Genomic DNA, 18,420 nt, shown 5'->3' with positions numbered 1-18,420 from the left:
ACTCGGACAGGTCTGCCCACTTGTGGCCGCAGACCTCGAACTTGGCGATATCCCACGATGTGTTGAAGTGGGTTGGTCGCTGGACATGTCCGAATTGGATGTCGTAGCTGGCAGTTGTTGCTCTGAGAGTGGTCGGGAACTCAACCTTGAGGAGCTTGTGGGCCTCATGCCACTCGACCCTCGTGTCAAAGTCGATGCGGCTCGAGTTGCAGTAGAAGTAGACGGTTTGGTGCAGAGTGGATCCGTGGGAAAAGCTCTCATGAATCAAACTGGATGCCGACTCTGAGTGGACCGTTCTCGACCAACTTGGCAGAGGTGGCGACGCCAGCCAAGTTTGACTTTTGCTGTGAGTAGATCTCAACATCCCAAGCATCCCAGAACAACGGGATGTCATCGTACAGCACAAACTGATTGGCTTGTTCGCCAGGCTTGACGACCTCGCGTCCAGTGTGCAAATCGACAATGCTGCTGATTGTTCCATTCCTGTTGACGGTGCATTTCTGGTAACGATTGGTGACTACGAACGAGTCCTTGTTCTCTTGCACAGAGAGTCCTGTTGCCGTGCTCTTGGTGATTGAACTGGCTGACACTCTTGTGAAGCCATACGATGGTATGGTGACCAAGTGCAGGGGCAGGCCATTGTGAGACTTTTGTTCGGTGACAATGGTGTTGTCAGGGAGCTCGACGATCCTCTCAACATCAAAGCCTGTTGGGTTGAACAAGAGGAGATCGGTGCCTGCCTGTGTGCCACCGAGCAGATGAAGAGAGTTCTCGATCAGTTGGCGACACTCCTTCTCGATCTGAGTGTGGTGTGCAGCAGAGTCCTTGTAGACCATGCCAATTGATGAACCTGGAAGCACGTCGTGGAACTGGTTCAGCAGCAACAACTCCCAAAGATGCTCAATGTTGGGATAGTGGAAGCCAGCCTGGTTGTTCAGCTCGAGGATTGAGGAGAGTGCCTCAACGTCGTGAAGGAAGTTCTCACCCTTGCGGTTGCCACGCTTGCAGGCAGCCTGGGTCGTGTAGGTACCACGATGCAGCTCAAAGTAGAGCTCACCAACCCATGTGTACAGCTTGTCGGCGTCGGGCTTGACGCGCTCAAAGAACTCGTGTGGGGAGCGAAGACCAACCTTTGGGATACCGTCTGTGTTGGGCATCTTGACGAGTCTCTCAATCATCTCGATGGTGGGGCCGCCACCGCCATCACCATGTCCATAGACCAGCAGTGACTCGTTGGCAAGCTCAGCATTCTTGTTGTTGGTGGCAGACAGCACGACCTCCTTAACATCGGCGGCAGAGTTGTAAGTGTTGGCTGGGGGGAAGTGCGACAACACCTTGCTTCCATCAATGCCCTCCCACATGAATGTTGAGTGAGGGAACTTGTTGATATTGTTCCAGCTTAGCTTCTGTGTGATAAAGTTCTCGATGCCCATGTGGCGGATGACTTGTGGCAGTTGGCCACTGTATCCAAAAGTGTCAGGCAACCAGAACTCTGTGCAGTGCAGTCCAAACTCCTTCATAAAGAAGTTCTGGCCAAACAAGAACTGTCTAATGAATGACTCACCAGATGGCAAATTACCATCCATCTCGACCCACGTCTAAAGTATGATTGTTTGAGTGATCAAGTGAGTAGGGGATTGGGGCGAGGGAACAAGTGAGTGGATGACTTACACCACCAGTTGGAACGAACTGTCCCGACTTGATCTTGTGCTTGATCTTGTCAAAGAGCTCTGGGTACAACTTCTTGGTCCAGCTGTATAGCTGTGCCTGTGACTGTACAAACTTGTACTCGGGATAGTAGTCCATATAGAGGATCTGAGTGGCGAACGAACGGGCTGCCTTTCTCTTTGTCTCATCGTATGGCCATAGCCAAGCAACATCGATGTGGCAATGTCCTATTGCACTGACATTGTGTTGGCTGTCTCCATTCTTCTGAGCAAAGAATGCCTTGGCCAACGCTGTGGACTGCTTCCAAGTAGCCCTATTGTTGATATCGCACACGTTAATCATCTGATTACCGACCTGAAGTGCTTGGTTGCTTCTAAGAGATCCCTCTGGGAAGTTCTAAGAGGGTTTTGGATTAGAACATATACATTTGATCGACTGGTGTTTGATCAACCAAACATACCTTGGAGATATCATAGAGCATTGTGAGGTATGTGTACAGGTCATAACATTCACGATCAAACACTCCCAACTCACAACGAGTGAGTGTAAAGGTCTTGTTTGGATCACATGGATTGATCAATCCATCCTTTCCAACTCCAAACATTCCATTGCATGCCATTTCAACCTTCAATGTCGTGTACACATGTTAGAGTTGTTGTCCATCCATCCACCATCAAACCATCATTCATATTGACACCATACATACCATTAGACTGTAATGCTCACTACCGTTGGAGTGCTTGGTTAGGACGTACTCTACACGTTTATCATTCCACGTGCCACCGGTCAGACCCTGGATTGGCACACCATTGTTCCAGATCAAAGCCTCAGATGATGAGTTCCACAAAAGATGAACCTCCTTACCCTTGAATGCTTGTGGTACATTGATCTCCAACTTGAACCAATAAGTAGCCCAACTTGGTCCATAAGATGATCCAACCTTGCACTCTTTATAATGCAACTTGAGTGCGTCTAAGTTTGAGATGATGAGTAAGTAAGTGATGATCATTATGATTGATTGATTGATTGATTGATTGTACCTTGGTAAGGTATACGATCACATTGATCGGACACTTGGAGCTTGATAGCATCGGCATCCAACTGCGGGTAAATCTTTCCCTTGATGTTCACATCTGTGAAGTAAGTATCACTGATGAACTTCTCAATTCTCTCCACTATAATACTTCTTGGTGTTGTCATATCTAATATATATATATGTATACAAGTACAAGTAATACAAGTATATTTAATAAATGAGTGTTAATATAAACACAAAGTTGAAGTTGAGGGACCGGAGATATTCATTTGTGGGTAGTTCGTCCCATAAATTAAGTTGTTTTGAATTCAATGAATCACTAGCATGATGAAGAATGACAGGATTAGAAGTCACTTCAATCAATCGATCGATTAATACACTTATATACTTACCTACGATACAATGTCAGGGTTACCTTTAAACACATCAATATACAATGATCCATCATCATCATCATCTATAATGGCAACAGGCATCACCAACGACTTGTTGCCTCAACCTAATCAAGACAATAGCGCGACAACTACGAATAATAATAACAGTAACAATAATAATAGTAATAGTATATTAGAATCAATAGAAAGTAATAATAATAATAATAATAATATATATACATTCAATTGTATACATATAAATAATGATGTTAGAGAGTATAGAGTTACAAGAAAGAGTAGATCGATTATATATACATTCGACTATTGTATGTGGATACTATTGGCATTGCAAACATACTACCTCATATCAATGAACTACTCTATATTCAAGTCATTCATGTTTGTGATGATCATAGCCATCATTGCCATTCGTCTCTGTCTAAAGATGTTTATCATCCGCGAGGGTATGTTATGTTATGTTATGTTCACTCACTTCGCGCGACCTTGACTAACCGACCAACCAATCATTCAGAGTCATTGACAGTGATAAGAGAACTTGGAATACAACTGCGAAAGAAGTACTTGTTGAAGGAGACGGTGGAGTTTATCGAGAAGTCTAGGATCAGTTCGATCATTATCAACGAAGGTATATCACGCTATCGCGTAGTATATTACATGGCCTTTATCGTCGAAGGCAAACAAAAGATGATACTGGCATTCGACGACCTCATTCCAAGGATCAATGTATTGCTCAAAATCTATCGTGGCACTCGTGCGCTGATGTATGGAGAGAATGAAGACTAACTAAACCTTAAGGTTTAGGCTCTCTCTCTCAATCGTTCGAACGAATGTATGCATGCTAGTTATCGAGGCCTCCAGTCAGTCAGACAGAATAAATACCAAGTTGGTGCGACCATCATCAAACCAATGCAACTGGAACGAGTGAGCTCCACTCAATCATTGAATGAGGACCACCTCAATCCAATCAAATCCGTTATGATCAGATCGTCTACAACAACAACCCTACTTCTTTGTGGACCATCAATAATGCCCTACCCTTGCCCTACCCCTCTACTCTTACCTTACCCTTACCCTTACCCTTACCCTCATTCACTCTCATGCAATTTATTGGCGGCAACAACTAACCAAACTACCAAGTTGATCAAGTCGCCCAACAATCTCTTTCCAAAATCTCCATCTTCAGCTATATGCTGCCAACAACGATTGATGAGAGGCTGTCTTACTCATACTCTAACTGGTGGTCAATGACAACGGCACCACAAACAATCTCTCTATCAACTACTTATCCTCCCACTCAAACTGGGTGGCGGGGACTTGGACTGCCACTACCACTACCACTGTCACGTTGCCTCGCCAGTTCCTTTGAACGAGTGAGGAATACCAACCCTTCCATTCACACACCCAACCAACACCTTGTATAACAAATATACAACGTTGTAGTTGTGGTTGTAAATGTATGATCATGAATGTGATCATCAGTCATCCTGTAGGTGGTGCGTAGTGTGTAGTGTGTGATGTGGGGATGATGATGAGAATGATTGATTGAGTGCCACCCCCGAGTTCCACGCCTCTTTCCCTTCCCACATGCCTCACTCACACTACCCTCTCCCTTGGATCTATACTCTCTCATCACCATTCGTGGCAAAGGTGGCTAAACAAACAAACAAGCGCCAGGTCGACAAGTTGTAGCTTGTTGGTGAGTGAGTTGAGTTGAGTGATTGATTGTTGATGACTATGACAATGGAGCCCATCTACCATGCACCTATTCGGCCAAAAAGGACCATTTCCTTCCTTCACAACAACAAATAGACTGGGGAGCTGTCGTTCAAGCTTGGACGGGTCCACACTAGTCGTCCAATTTGAACATTACCAAATAGGGTCCTTCATTCATTCATACTTCAACAACACAACATAACTAATCAATCAATCAAACCAACATATTTTGTGAATCTAATAACAAACCTAATACCTATTTATATACACTCTTGTATTATTAACTAACTCTATCATTGTATACTATACTATATTAAGAAATTTGATTGATTGATTGATTGATTGATCTTCGTCCAGAAACAGACTTGTACAAGTTCAATATTCCAATTCTCAAGAGGTAAGTCCAATGTTGGGTCATACAATGACTCACTCACCCCATCGATGTCAACTACTTCTTGTATATTTCCAGGTGTAGTCAATCCAGCTGATCTGGAAAACCTTGGAAACTCTAAGGGTCACACCATTTTCATCTTTGTCATGTTCAACTTCAACTTCAACTTCAACTACAACAACAGAGATTACACATACATAGACAAAGTCCGACTTTAACTGTCATGTATACCCGGTCCAAAGGGTAATTAATTAATGAGGTTAATGTTGATATTTGGTATAATAGTACTATACCCCTTTGTATTGACTCACGTCACGCATTTGTACCCGACACCTTCTGTCGATGTACAACACAACCATCTCTTCGTTAATGATGAGTCAACAACAATAACTTGTATCATTCATTCAAATACATTTATTCAATCATTCAATGTTCTGTTTTATCCTAACCGTTGAAGCCTCAATGCATGGCCTTTATTATGGTCCATCCAACATAACCCCACCACACCATCCATTCATGTTCACATTGAAGCCTCCACCAGGGACCACAAAAACTCTGGAAAACACATCAAAAAAACCGGTGATATCCATTAATGGTGCGTTGCAAATGGCAAGACCTTTATTAGACCATTTACAGAATATATCTAGACAAGAGAGTTGGTGACTGTCAACATCAACTCTCTCTCACTCATGTTCATTACCAATCATCATACATCTATATGAGAGATAGTTAGCCATATTCATCCAGTCAATCATCCATCCATCCATTATTGATGCGTTAGTTGACAACAACGTCAATCGCGCACACAACAACACATACACAATATCACACACCCGTTTCAAAGCGTTGAAGGACATATATACATACTTTGAAGTTACTCTTAGGCCACCCCCACAACCTATCTTGTAGCCTTCGCAACCACTCTATCTTCATTCATTCATTCAACCATCCATCGCATCGGCAGTTTGTTATTGCTTACAATCGACGAGTGTGAACGAGACTTGACTTGAATGAGTGTAAATGAGTGAATGAATGAGTGGTCCCTCACTGTCTATCTATCTATAACCCCCTCCCTCTCTCTCTCTACAACTACTCAACTGCGCAGGTTGACTACACAACCACACATTCAAAGAGAGAGTGATATCACCAATCAATAATAATATTAGTTATTAATTAATTAGTTTGTTTGTTAGTTTAGTTAGTTATTAAGTTCAATATCATACATACATACATACACATAATATATGTTATTATCTATCTCTCTAGTTATCTTACAACAACAACAACAAAGTAGTAATCTTATGTTTAACTTTAAAGGTAAACATTGTTTGGAATACCCATTATTTGTTGGATGAACGATGGACCTGGCTAGACTTGCCAGAAGTTCACACGCTACACAAACACAAGCACAAACACAAGCACTCAGATCTTATCCAAGATCCAGCACTCCAATCAATCAAGCCTCCTTAAGCATTTATACATCACACAGGACAATTATACATACACATATAAACATTAGGTGCCTGCTTACTTCATCCATTGCACCTAACGTTCAAACATTGTCATGGTGTGTTGTGATTGAATGATGTGAGCCTTGCAGTTGGCAAAGGAAGTTGAACATGGCCCACCAATTTGGCCGCAATGATTTCCTTTGGTGAACAATATATATTGTCATTGTCGACTTAAGATTCAAGGTAGCCTTCCTCATATTGTTGTCAATGGCAATGGCAATGGCATACTGTCAATGTCGGTTCATGTGGAGGCAAATGAGGACTATCCATCATAGTCCCTCTCGTCTCCACTTCTCCCAACCATATAGTTGTTTGTTACGGAAATCGCATAACATCCATGTTGTTGTTGTGTGAGCCTAAAAATACAATCAAAGCAACAGCAACAGCAACAACAACAACAGCTACAGGAAACAGACACATCCACATCCCGACATCAGTAACAACAAAGAGGCTCGAGGCGGAGTACGTGGCGGTACCCCTCTCCCACCCACACAACACACACTCATGTTCCATCACTCAACCGACTCACATCACTTCACACACACAACTACACACATGTTCCATCACCCACCACACACACACTCCATCACAAGTACCTTAGTGAGCCCACCTATAATCACTTAGTGTACATCACAAATTGCTATTGTCGAACAATATTGTGGACCACCAGGTCCTCCCAACCGCCACCCTTTGCCAGTTGGTTGTTGGCGGCCAAGACACCTTCTCAACTATTGACCATTTGCGTTATTTATAGAAGAGTGTCTCTTCATCTTCCCTCATCCTTCTACATTATCTATCCCAAGTTATCATCATCGTCGTCAACAACAATGGACCCATTATACATCTTGTTATATGGTTAATGGGTCTCTCGGGTCACCTTTGTACTGCGGTCACGTATACTAAATACGAATCCTTTATTGGTACCCGATATGATATATGCGCTGATGTTGTTTGTGCCCCTTTGTGTGCCTCATTGAATGATCAAGTTGATTTGTTTGTGGACCCAATGATCATTGGTTGTTCCAACTACTACAACTCATTCACTTCACAACCTATATCTCTAAAGTTATAATAATTGTTTGATTGAGGTAACCTTGCCACACACTCGCCCACACATCCAATCCTTTATTCTTGGCCCAAGATAAGGCTTCACCAAAGTCAATAATAATATATTAACATATCATTTCCAATCCATATAATTCTAGAATTAATGTCCATAATCCTGTCATCTAACCTTTAAACCTTACTTCMAATCTTTATAATTATTATTTATATTTATATTTATTATTACACTTATATAATGGATTCTACAATTAGGACCAACTCCCCAATGATCACCAACGATAGACATCAAATGGCCACACAATTTCCAAACGCTGTTGCTGCTGCCAACTCACCAGCACAGGCACAGGCACAAGCCCCTCAGCAACAAGCCACCTTCTTGTCCATACTAAAGGAGGGCAAGATGCAATTGCAAGAGATCAACATGGCGTCCAAACCAGACAGTCCCATCGAGTGTCTGCTAAAGTCGCTGATCATATGTACAAACCAGTTCCTGGCCTATGCCGACCAGTACCCCAACAACTTTACACAATTCCTGCCGGAGAATATGAAGCTTCCGATGATCACCATCGACATGTACATTGCCAGAATATTGAAATACTCGCCGTGCTCCAAGGAATGCTTTATCACCACCCTCATGTACATAGACCGACTCATCACCAAGCGTGGATTCGTTGTAAATAGTTATAACATCCATCGAATCCTCATCACTGGTATTCTCGTAGCTGCAAAGTACCTTGATGGTATGTATCACAATGACCTGGAATCATTCCAATCACTCAACTAACAATCAAACAAACCTTCCAATTCAAACAGATATATTTTATAACAATCACTTCTATTCGCAAGTCGGAGGAGTGTCCGTGAAGGAGATCAATAGTTTGGAACTTGACTTGTTGAAGCTGCTATCGTTTGATGTCGGCACCGACTTCCAGACTTATATAGAGTACTCGTCGGCGATGGAGATGTACAGCCAGAGGATCCAGCAACACTTGTGTGTTCCTGTGGCCTCATCACTGCCCGTTGCCTTTCCAGATGTCAACCTCCTAGACAGCATAGTATTCCTAAAGGATTCGCCTTCAAAGGACAAGAGACACCCCTCTAGACCATCACCAAACACTCAACATCAATCCACATCATCATCATCCTCCTCCTCTTCATACACCCACCCAAACTGTCAAACTGCCTCATCATGTAGTAGTAGTAGTAGCAATCACAACAACAATCACATCACCACCAACAGCACCATCGGTAATAATGTAAATAACTATATCAATACCAAGTCCAACTGCGACGACTCGAGCAATAAGCCAGCCTATCTACACCAATCCATCCCTTCCTTTCGATACCAGCCTCAACCCGATTGCGTCGCTTAAGAGACTGTTCCGTAGTTTCTTCCCAACACCAGACTGTGCGCTTCCACTGCCTGCAGGCCCAGGTGCATCCTGAATCCAATCAATCAAGATGTCAGCATCCTGTCCCTACCCTCCCGCTTGTTCATACCAATGTCCATAAACCCCCTGTCCATAACTGTATACTGTCCTGTTCCATTCAATCCCATCCAATGCAATCCAATCAAATCCAACCGATTATTGTCGATATTATTATCCCTACCCTTACCATAACCAAGTGTTCTGTTCACATCGACATCGACCAAACTGGCCTTAAATAAACGAGAGGTATCCATTCCTCTCACTCCTGTTCATACTATATATATTAACGAGTTTGATTAAATGAATGATTATTATTGACGAAGTACTCGCGAGTTGGACACTTTCCAATGATCGAATGAAGGGGGCGGTATGATATGTGTTGTTGGTTAATGATCAGGATCAAACTCAATCGTCGTCTCTATCAGTGTTTACACCTCTCTCTGACATTTGTACACCATCCTCATTCTGTGGCAGATGGAAGTATGGGTTGTCCAAAGATGGTCTAAACTGATATCTATTGTTTGTTAATTGATTGATTGGTTGTTAATGTTAGTCCTCTCTTCATCCTTTCTTCCTTTGAACCATTACTTACCCAGTAGTGGAGTAAAAGATGAGTGCGGCAATAAGCTGGAAGCAGTCGCCCAACCATACCCACTTGAATGGAAGTGTCGATCGCAGCAGAGTGATGATGATTCTAGTGAAGTAAATATAAGAGATTACAAATAAATAGAACTGTCTGAATAGAGTGAGCTTCTGAAGGTTCTGGGCAGCTATTATGTTTGATTGATTGATTGATTGGCATTAGTATGTTGTTGGACTGCAAAGGGATAGAGGTCGAGGTACACATACCTTTGTCATCAACCTGCGAAGCATCCTTTAGATGTTTGATTGACCAAATGATTGGGATCAAGATGGCAATGCAACAGATGATATCGACAACTGTGAAGATGTGCTTCCATCCAATCGAACCGACGGAACCTGGTGCCTCCTCATCGACCATGACCAATGCAATGTTGTCGAGAATCTGCAAAGGAATGACCACCATGAATATAGTCTTGTCCTTGTCGGACAGGTATGGCTTGATGAATGCCCATCCTGAACCAATAAGTGCAATCAAAACAATAAAGAATGATCCTTGAAGGCTGTGTTTGATAGGGTAGGGTTAGTAACTGTCATTCATTCAATCAATCGATCAATCAATCAATCTAACAAGCGAGTCATACCATGCAAAGATGTAATATGCAACATTCCAACCATGAGCGCTGCCAGTGGTCTTGATGTAGTGCTTCTCAATCTATATTGATGATGTTGTTGTTAGGATGATTGAATGAGTGATAATTTTGATTGTACATACAGCCTCGAACAATAGTGAGATTGACTGAATCAAAAGGTAGGCAGTGCAGAGGTGATGTATCTTGTTGACACGCTTGCCCTCTCCCTTTAGGAAGAAGAAGACCCAGAGTAGCAACAATCCAAAGAAGACAGCAGAGAACACTCCGTATAGAGTTGGCAAAGGAGTGTCACCAATCGACAGATAACTCTTTTGTCCGTTAGACTCGACGTTGTATTGCTCCAATGAAAGCTGTATTAGATGAGTGAGTGAGTGAGTGAATGAGTGAATGAATTAGGGGAGTAATCAATCATATGATTTAACAATCTTACATCGAAAGAGACTTTATCACCATGATTACAATTGATAAAGTGAAGGTTATAGAATCCCTCTTTGAAGCCTGGTGCGTCAACTGTCAAGTCAAAATTGGTTGTGTCGCCGCTGTATGGTTGTTAAGGTTCATTCAATGTTAGCACCTCGGTGTCGCGTGACATCAATCAGCATATAGACGACTTACCTCTTGTACGTGAAGAAGAAACTCTGGTTCTCAAAGAAATGTACACAGTCCTTCTGAAGGATGATTTCGTCGACCAATGCGCTGGCATCAGTGTCAGTGACCTTGATGAAGAATCCTGTTCCATTGGACATTGAAGAGTCTATTGGCTGTCCATTGAGCTTCCAATTGGCCACTGAACACTTCATCACACCATTCTTTCCCAGACCAAAGCTCTCGATCAGGAACACCTGACGTATATCGTCCTTAATATTCAAATGATGTATAAATGCATTTGTAGTCGATATCAACACGAGGCATATCAGCAACGTCGCCGACAAAAACAAAGATGTCTGTCTTGTCATCACTCTATATATCTTTCTTTATCTCTATCCTTTGTCTATCTGTATACTTCTGTGATTATTGTGATTGATTGATTGATCGATCGATTATTTATGATGTAATATATATAGTATTATATTTATATGTTATGTTACAGATACAATGTGTATTTATATTTGAATGAGAATGAATGAATTGACAAAGATTGGTTTGAAAGTCGAGACCAAAGTGTCTGGCTCACACAAACCACGCGAGCATGCATTATTTAATTAATTTCAACTTTGTTCAATCAATGTTATCTTGATGAGTTCACTTCATTCATAGTGTTGTTGTTGTAGTAATACATTATACTATTTCCTTCTTTGGACATACAGATCTTCACATCCTCAACACCATATTGTAAAATATCATATCGATGGAAACACTTCCAACATACGCATTCAAACTCATTCATTCATTGTTATTGGATACTACAACAACAACAACAGATAATAATAATAATAATAAGACTTGTATTGATATAGTTTGTCTTGCTCTATCATCAAAGACATGTTATAATTTGTTTATTAATGAAAGAGAGATTGATAAAAGACGTAGAGAACAGTCTAAACTACAACAACATCAATCATATTCAACAACAGTAAAAGACCCTAAAGTTGTAGAACATGAAAGTCTAGACAAACTACCCCAAACACTCAAGAAATTGAGGTTCTGGGGCTCTTGTAACGATCCTATTGCACCTGGATCACTGCCACAATCATTACACACGCTCGAACTCTTAGGCTCGTTCAATCAGCCATTACCCCCTGGTGTACTTCCACAGTCTCTTACTAGTCTAACGTTGGGCCATTCATTCGACCGATACCTGCCACCTGGAAGCCTTCCCCAGTCACTTACAGAACTGAAGTTTGGCCTTGCCTTTAACCAACCAATCCCTGCAAACTTGCTTCCAAATAACCTGCGTCGACTGTGGCTTGACTTCCACTTTAATCAAACGATTGTCCCTGGTACCTTTCCATTGTCACTCAGGTATCTTACAATGCGGTGTAACATATCGTTTGATGTTGGTGTGTTGCCAGAACAACTCACTAGTCTTGCCTATGAGATCAAGTTCAACTCGAGAATTGTCCCAGGCACTCTTCCACAATCACTGTTGTCTCTGTCACTTGGCGCTGATTATGAACGTGAAATTGAACATGGAGCCCTTCCAAACAATCTGCGTTACCTTTCCTTTGGTAAATACTTCAACATGCCTTTAAATGGAGTGCTCCCCAAATCGTTGACCGAGTTAAAGTTTGGTTACCATTACAATCAAATATTGGACGCTGGAACTCTTCCCGATTCGTTAACCAAACTTACGCTGGGTGGAGACTTTAATCAACCGCCAAGCAATGTTGTACTGCCCCCGAATCTACAAACATTAGTTGTATTCAACTATGACATGACCAAGTACATGGATGCATACCAAGACCATGATTCAATCAAGCAACTGATCATCACCAATGCCGTATCAACCAAACCAAGGCCATCTAATGCATATTTGAACACATTGACTATCAATACGCCCGATCTTACTTATGATCACATTGGATGCCAGAAGATATTCTGCTCTACACTCAAACTGATACCAAACGTTCAAAGATACATCTATATCTTCTCCCACTACATTCATGTACATATCCGAAAGATAAGTCCAACTCAGGCCATATTCACATCTTCAATCCTACCCTACAGTTTCCGCATGCTCACTTATTGATTGATTGATAGATAGTATAGTATGATGGATATAAAGTAAGAGACAATGACGTCGGCCTTTAGCAAAACACCAACATTGGCACCAGTATTCAAAACGTCATCCAATTGATGGGCAAGGACCTGCAAATATTATTTGAAATTAGTGTCAAAATTCACAACAACGTTGTTGTTGGGGACCACTCTCACATAAATAATCACTCCATCATGGTGGGAGCATGTGATTGACCATTTATTTGATACATAATCAATCACACGTATTACTTAACTTATATTTGTATATATATATAATATCTGTATCATTATCGTTATTATTACTATTTTATTATTACTTGAACAATATAGAAGCGATGTCTACTGAAACATTTAAGGACAACTTCTGGGGCGTTGGAGGATTCGATCAGCTGGAGAAGAGAATCAATCAGGGTACTGAGAGTACTAAGCTCTTCTTATACTTTATGAAGGAGCGTGCATCTATTGAGGAGTCCTACGCAAAAAGTTTAACAAGTCTGCTTAAGAAGACTGCCAACTTGACAGAGTTTGGAACATTGCGTGATGCCTGGTTGGCCGTCCGTGGACAGGTCGAGTCCACAGTTGGCATTCACACAGAGTTCTCGCGACAGCTGTCCATGGACATCGTGTCATCGTTCGACAGATTCAAGTCGGACCAAAAGAAGACCAAGAAGACCTTCCTTCACGACGCATGGAAGTTGTCCAAGGAGCGCAAGGATCAAGAGTCCTCAATAGCCAAGTATCGCACCAAGTACGAAGACTACTCCAAGCAGTCCGAGCAATTCAATTCACAACTCGAGCAGGCAAAGTCCCGCGGAGGCAATGTTAATGATCTTGGCAAGGTATGAATATGAGAGTGCCATCATAGAGATCATTCAATCAATCAATAATACTAACAATCAAGTTGGACCAAAAGATTTCATCAAAGGCACAGAAGGCCAACAAGGAGAGACAGATGTTTGAGAATGACTATAGGGACGCCGTCAACAAGTTGCAAACGAATGCACCGGCTTGGGTGGAGAAGACATGCTCCATATACCAGACTCTGCAGGGATGTGAAGAGGAGCGTATCGATTGCATCAAGATCCAACTCGATAAGTACTCACAGGCCATCACCTCATTGGAGAACAGCAGCAGCAATGTCAACCTGTCATCAATCATCAGCAAGGTCGACAAGTATGAGGACATTGACTGCTTCATTCGCGAGAACAAGACTGGCTCAGACCCACCTCCCATCCCATCCTTTGTACAATTTGGTGCAAGAGTAAGTCATCGCGATGGGCGTAGACATCCACGTAGATCATTAACTAACCTACGACAAAAGGACTATGGCGACACTCCATCAATGTCGAGCTCAGTCAGCTCATCATCACTTTCGGCCTCATACTCAAACACAAACGCCTCGTCATCAGCACCACTCAACTCGTCGTCGCGTGCGTCGTCCACCTCTTCATCATCGTCCTCATCAATCCTCTCCAAACCCGTGTCCAAAGCACCACCACCTGCAGTAATGTCAAGGAAGCCTCCAGCAAAGAAGATGAAGGCACTCTACGACTATGTTGGTTCGGACGCGACCGAGCTGGATTTCTTCACAGGCGACACCATTACAGTACTTGGCGAGGATGAGAGTGGATGGTGGAAGGGCTCACTCGATGGCCGAGAGGGTCTATTCCCGTCCAACTACTGTGAACTTGTATAATACCCAACAACCCCTCCACCCTCATTGTTAAGCTGTCTGGCTGGCTGGCCTTGCGGCTGGCTGGCTGGCGTTACCGGCGTGTCTGGCGTGGCCCGGCACTTCATTATTTAAGAATAAAGTATATTATAAGATTTAATGGATTGATGTATCTTTTATTTCTTGGCGCTGGCGTTGGCATTGACGAGGATCTGGTCGGTCTTCTCGTCGTCCCAGCTCTGCTCCTCAGTGCCAATGGGGCGCCTGGTGACCCAGAGCGTTTCCAGGTCGTAGTAGTTCCTGGTGGCCGTCTCAAAGAGATGCACGACGCACACTTCGAGATCGAGCACACGCCACACGTCAGAGGTATCGTCATTGTTTCTTGGCTTGTGATCTTTCTTGAAACGGTGGCGGAACTTCTCCAGCAGGTCCTCTTCGGCATTGATCAAAGCACGATTCGAGTCTGAGCTGGCAATTACAAAGTGCTTGGTGAATGAGCACTTCTCGCTGACGTCGACCACAACAAAGTCCTCCATCTTGGTGTCGGCCAATGCCTCCATCACTTCGGACATTTGAATGGGACCTGAGCCAACAGTCTTGGCACTCATGGATGCCTCCTTTTGTTGGAATTTATGTTGTACCAGCTCATCAACTGATTGAAACTCATTCTTGGGCTCAGCTGATGTTGATACGGTTGGTTGCACTTCGACAACCTTCTTCTCCTTCTTGGCAGCCTTCTTCTTGGGGGCAGCCTCCTTCTCCACTGCAGGGGCTGGTGCTGGGGCTGGGGCTGGGGCTATGGCCTCCACCTCCATCTCCTCGTACTCGTCCTTGACCGCCTTGGACATCTTTTGAGGTTGGGTCTTCATCGCTTGCAACACTGCAGCATTGAATGCGTTCTCTCTCAGCTCGGTCTCGGTGAATCCATACTTTGCCTTGGCGTCCTCAAAGGTGATGTACTGTGGCGATGTGATGGTGTCGTCCTCATCCTCCTCGCCCTCCTCCATCTGTTCCAGTCCCAACTCATCAATCATCTCTTGAGTGACTGTGATAATCTTTGATGGATCAATCTTGTTTATGTCAAACTGTGGTACTGGTGCTGGTGCTGGTGCTGACGATGGTCCACGTTGTGATCTTCTTTCAACAATCTGAGTGCGTTGTTCGCCCTCATCATCATCATCATCTTCGTCTTCATCCTCATCCTCATCCTCGTCCTCATCTTCATCTTCGTCCTCATCCTCATCCTCATACTCGTCATCATCTTCATCTTCATATTCATCATCATCATCATCATCATCTTCGTCCCTCTCTTCAAGATCATCATCCATGTAATCCTCGTCTTTCTGTTCAAAGTACTCCACAGTCTGTCCATTGCGTGGTCGACTGCCTGACTCTCCAATGATTGCTGCAGCTGAACCTGCACTTGCCACTGCTTGTTTGCGAAGGGTGACACGGACAGACTCCTCAGTGACCGCCTCTTTATCAACAGTCTCCTTGACGTCCATCAGATGCTTGACACGTTCAGAGTTGGCCTCCTTGATCTCTAGCTTCCTGCGAGCCTTTAACTTCTTCTTTAACTCCAACTTATCATCGTGTGTCAATGGCTTGGTATGCTCATGTGACAACTTTGAATGACGATGCTCAGTCGCCTCCACTGGTGTACCCTGTTGCACGGCCTCCTTCTTTGACTCTCTCTTCTTCATCACACGAACATCTTGTTTATGTGTGAATGAACGTCTCTTTGAATGTGAATGATGTGTCTTTGAGTAACCTCTACATTGTAATTGTAGTTGTAGTGTATTATTATTTATGTTATTGATGTATGTGTATGATGATGTTATGTTGCTGTTGCTTAACAACGAGCTTGTTCTATTAATGGTTGTGTAGTTATTGTTGTTGTAAACTGTTGTTGGTGTCGTCAATAACAAAGGTCTGGCAACGAGATATGATCGTCCAACATTAGACCTTAGTATATTTAACATTGTTTGGCTTGTACCCGTATATTTATAATTATGTGATTAGAATGAATGATTGGTTGAGTGAGAGAGTGTGAAGTTGATGAGGTGTAAGTTCACTTTTAACCCAACTCAGCTGATTGACCAACACCCTCGTCCACTCTTTCAGATGATCAATGTATAACTATGTTGTTATTAGTCGGTGGATTGGTTGATCTGAAGAAAGAAGGAAGTTCGACCTAGTAACTCAATTGATGTAGTCCATTGTCTTTGTGACTCATCAATCGACTTCTCCCATTGTGTGAGTGTGTGTCTGGAACTCCCGAAACAACATTAAAGTGAAGTTGGTGTCAATCAATGAATGAATCAATGTATAATTATAATGTATATAGAGAGATAGATAGATAAGTAGATAGAGATATACAATGGCAAGGGATTCTATAATTACAAGTTCGAATAACAACAACAATGAATCGACATCAACAATCAAAGATGTCAATCATGAGATACACAAGTTAGAGGTTAACCTCAAGCGTCTGATACAGTCCTGTGAGAAGTTGATGGCCAACACTTCAAACAGAGACATGGCATCGGTTGAGAAGGTATACCGAATCATTGAATCAATGAATGAATGAATGAATGAATGAATGAATGATTGATGTACTAACTCATTCAATCAATCAAGTTCCTCCCAGTACTATTCTCCAAGCATAGACAGTTGAAGGATATGATTGAGAATGCCAATACGACAGAGCACAATACAAAGAAGACAGTCAAGACAGGTGTCACTGGTGACACATATAGCATACCTACCAAAGAGACAATGTTTGAATATGCAAGGAAGATAGGAATGTTGGTTAGTCTCCTTGGTCAGGAGAAGTCTGTATGTGTCCCTCTCTCTTTGTCCCCATCGCAACATTGACTAACACTGCAACTACAAACTAAAACAATAGAACACACCTGCTGCTACCAAGTTGTCAATGGTACAGTTACAATCAAGCAATATACCTCATAGTGATAAGATGGATGAGGTACATACTGTGTATAAAGTAAGGAACAATGAGACCAAGAAGATGGTACAGAGATTGATCGATACCAAGGGCAGTCCACAATCTCTCTCTTCCTCATCACTTCAATCAGCATCTCCCCTCTCCTCATCATCGCCATCCTCCTCGGCAGTCATCCATCGAAGCAAGTTCAATCAATCAAACAACAACAACAATGGTAGTACGACCTCTTCAAACTCGAGGGAGTTGATGGACTTGCTGAGTAGAGGCGGTCACGGCCAGAACTCATCGAATGCATCATCAACAACAACATCTGAAGACTCTGTACGCGATATCACCGAGGAACAGAGGAAGGTGCAGGACGAGATTACAAAGGAGATGTTGATGTACACAGAGCATTTGAAGAATCAATCAAACAAGCTGTCCAGCAAGTTGGAGAGCGATGACAAGATGATTGGCGAGATCAATGTGATGCTGGGGTCGAATCGCACCAAGATTGGCGATCAATCCAAGAAGCTGAAGGACTACACCGATGGCAGCTCCAAAGACATGCTCAACTACTGTCTGATCATCGTCGTCGTGCTGCTCGTCTTCATGGGCACATACATGTTTATGAAGATAACGCCCAAACCGCGTTCCCTTTAA

At 42.8% G+C, this 18,420-nt stretch overlaps 7 protein-coding genes across 7 annotated transcripts; 4 read left to right on the top strand and 3 right to left on the bottom strand.

The window, feature by feature from the left end:
* Positions 1–257: 257 nt before the first annotated feature.
* SAMD00019534_116660 (hypothetical protein) lies at positions 258–2,874 on the bottom strand (the record flags this gene model as incomplete). The annotated part of the gene is made up of 5 exons (XM_012893075.1): positions 258–1,598; positions 1,672–2,064; positions 2,129–2,293; positions 2,375–2,640; positions 2,709–2,874. Coding segments are annotated over 5 exons (2,331 nt in total), but the record flags the coding sequence as incomplete, so codon positions are not given.
* Positions 2,875–3,319: 445 nt separating this feature from the next.
* SAMD00019534_116650 (hypothetical protein) lies at positions 3,320–3,876 on the top strand (the record flags this gene model as incomplete). Its single annotated transcript, XM_012893074.1, has 2 exons — positions 3,320–3,542; positions 3,611–3,876. Coding segments are annotated over 2 exons (489 nt in total), but the record flags the coding sequence as incomplete, so codon positions are not given.
* A 4,138-nt stretch (positions 3,877–8,014) lies between these two features.
* SAMD00019534_116640 (hypothetical protein) lies at positions 8,015–9,149 on the top strand (the record flags this gene model as incomplete). Its single annotated transcript, XM_012893073.1, has 2 exons — positions 8,015–8,519; positions 8,593–9,149. Coding segments are annotated over 2 exons (1,062 nt in total), but the record flags the coding sequence as incomplete, so codon positions are not given.
* Positions 9,150–9,614: 465 nt separating this feature from the next.
* Positions 9,615–11,397, bottom strand: SAMD00019534_116630 (hypothetical protein; the record flags this gene model as incomplete). Its single annotated transcript, XM_012893072.1, has 7 exons — positions 9,615–9,723; positions 9,802–9,979; positions 10,059–10,351; positions 10,433–10,503; positions 10,564–10,791; positions 10,872–10,980; positions 11,057–11,397. 7 exons carry the CDS (start codon positions 11,395–11,397, stop codon positions 9,615–9,617), a joined length of 1,329 nt encoding a protein of 442 aa, XP_012748526.1.
* A 2,079-nt stretch (positions 11,398–13,476) lies between these two features.
* On the top strand, positions 13,477–14,837 carry SAMD00019534_116620 (hypothetical protein; the record flags this gene model as incomplete). The annotated part of the gene is made up of 3 exons (XM_012893071.1): positions 13,477–13,980; positions 14,043–14,402; positions 14,463–14,837. 3 exons carry the CDS (start codon positions 13,477–13,479, stop codon positions 14,835–14,837), a joined length of 1,239 nt encoding a protein of 412 aa, XP_012748525.1.
* A 152-nt stretch (positions 14,838–14,989) lies between these two features.
* SAMD00019534_116610 (hypothetical protein) lies at positions 14,990–16,516 on the bottom strand (the record flags this gene model as incomplete). Its single annotated transcript, XM_012893070.1, has 1 exon — positions 14,990–16,516. One exon carries the CDS (start codon positions 16,514–16,516, stop codon positions 14,990–14,992), a length of 1,527 nt encoding a protein of 508 aa, XP_012748524.1.
* Positions 16,517–17,193: 677 nt separating this feature from the next.
* SAMD00019534_116600 (hypothetical protein) lies at positions 17,194–18,420 on the top strand (the record flags this gene model as incomplete). Its single annotated transcript, XM_012893069.1, has 3 exons — positions 17,194–17,370; positions 17,454–17,651; positions 17,722–18,420. 3 exons carry the CDS (start codon positions 17,194–17,196, stop codon positions 18,418–18,420), a joined length of 1,074 nt encoding a protein of 357 aa, XP_012748523.1.

This window comes from Acytostelium subglobosum (assembly GCF_000787575.1).
Source record: "Acytostelium subglobosum LB1 DNA, scaffold: scaffold34, whole genome shotgun sequence".
In the NCBI taxonomy this organism is placed as follows: Eukaryota; Evosea; class Eumycetozoa; order Acytosteliales; family Acytosteliaceae; genus Acytostelium; species Acytostelium subglobosum.
This window is presented reverse-complemented; position numbering and strand designations above follow the sequence as displayed.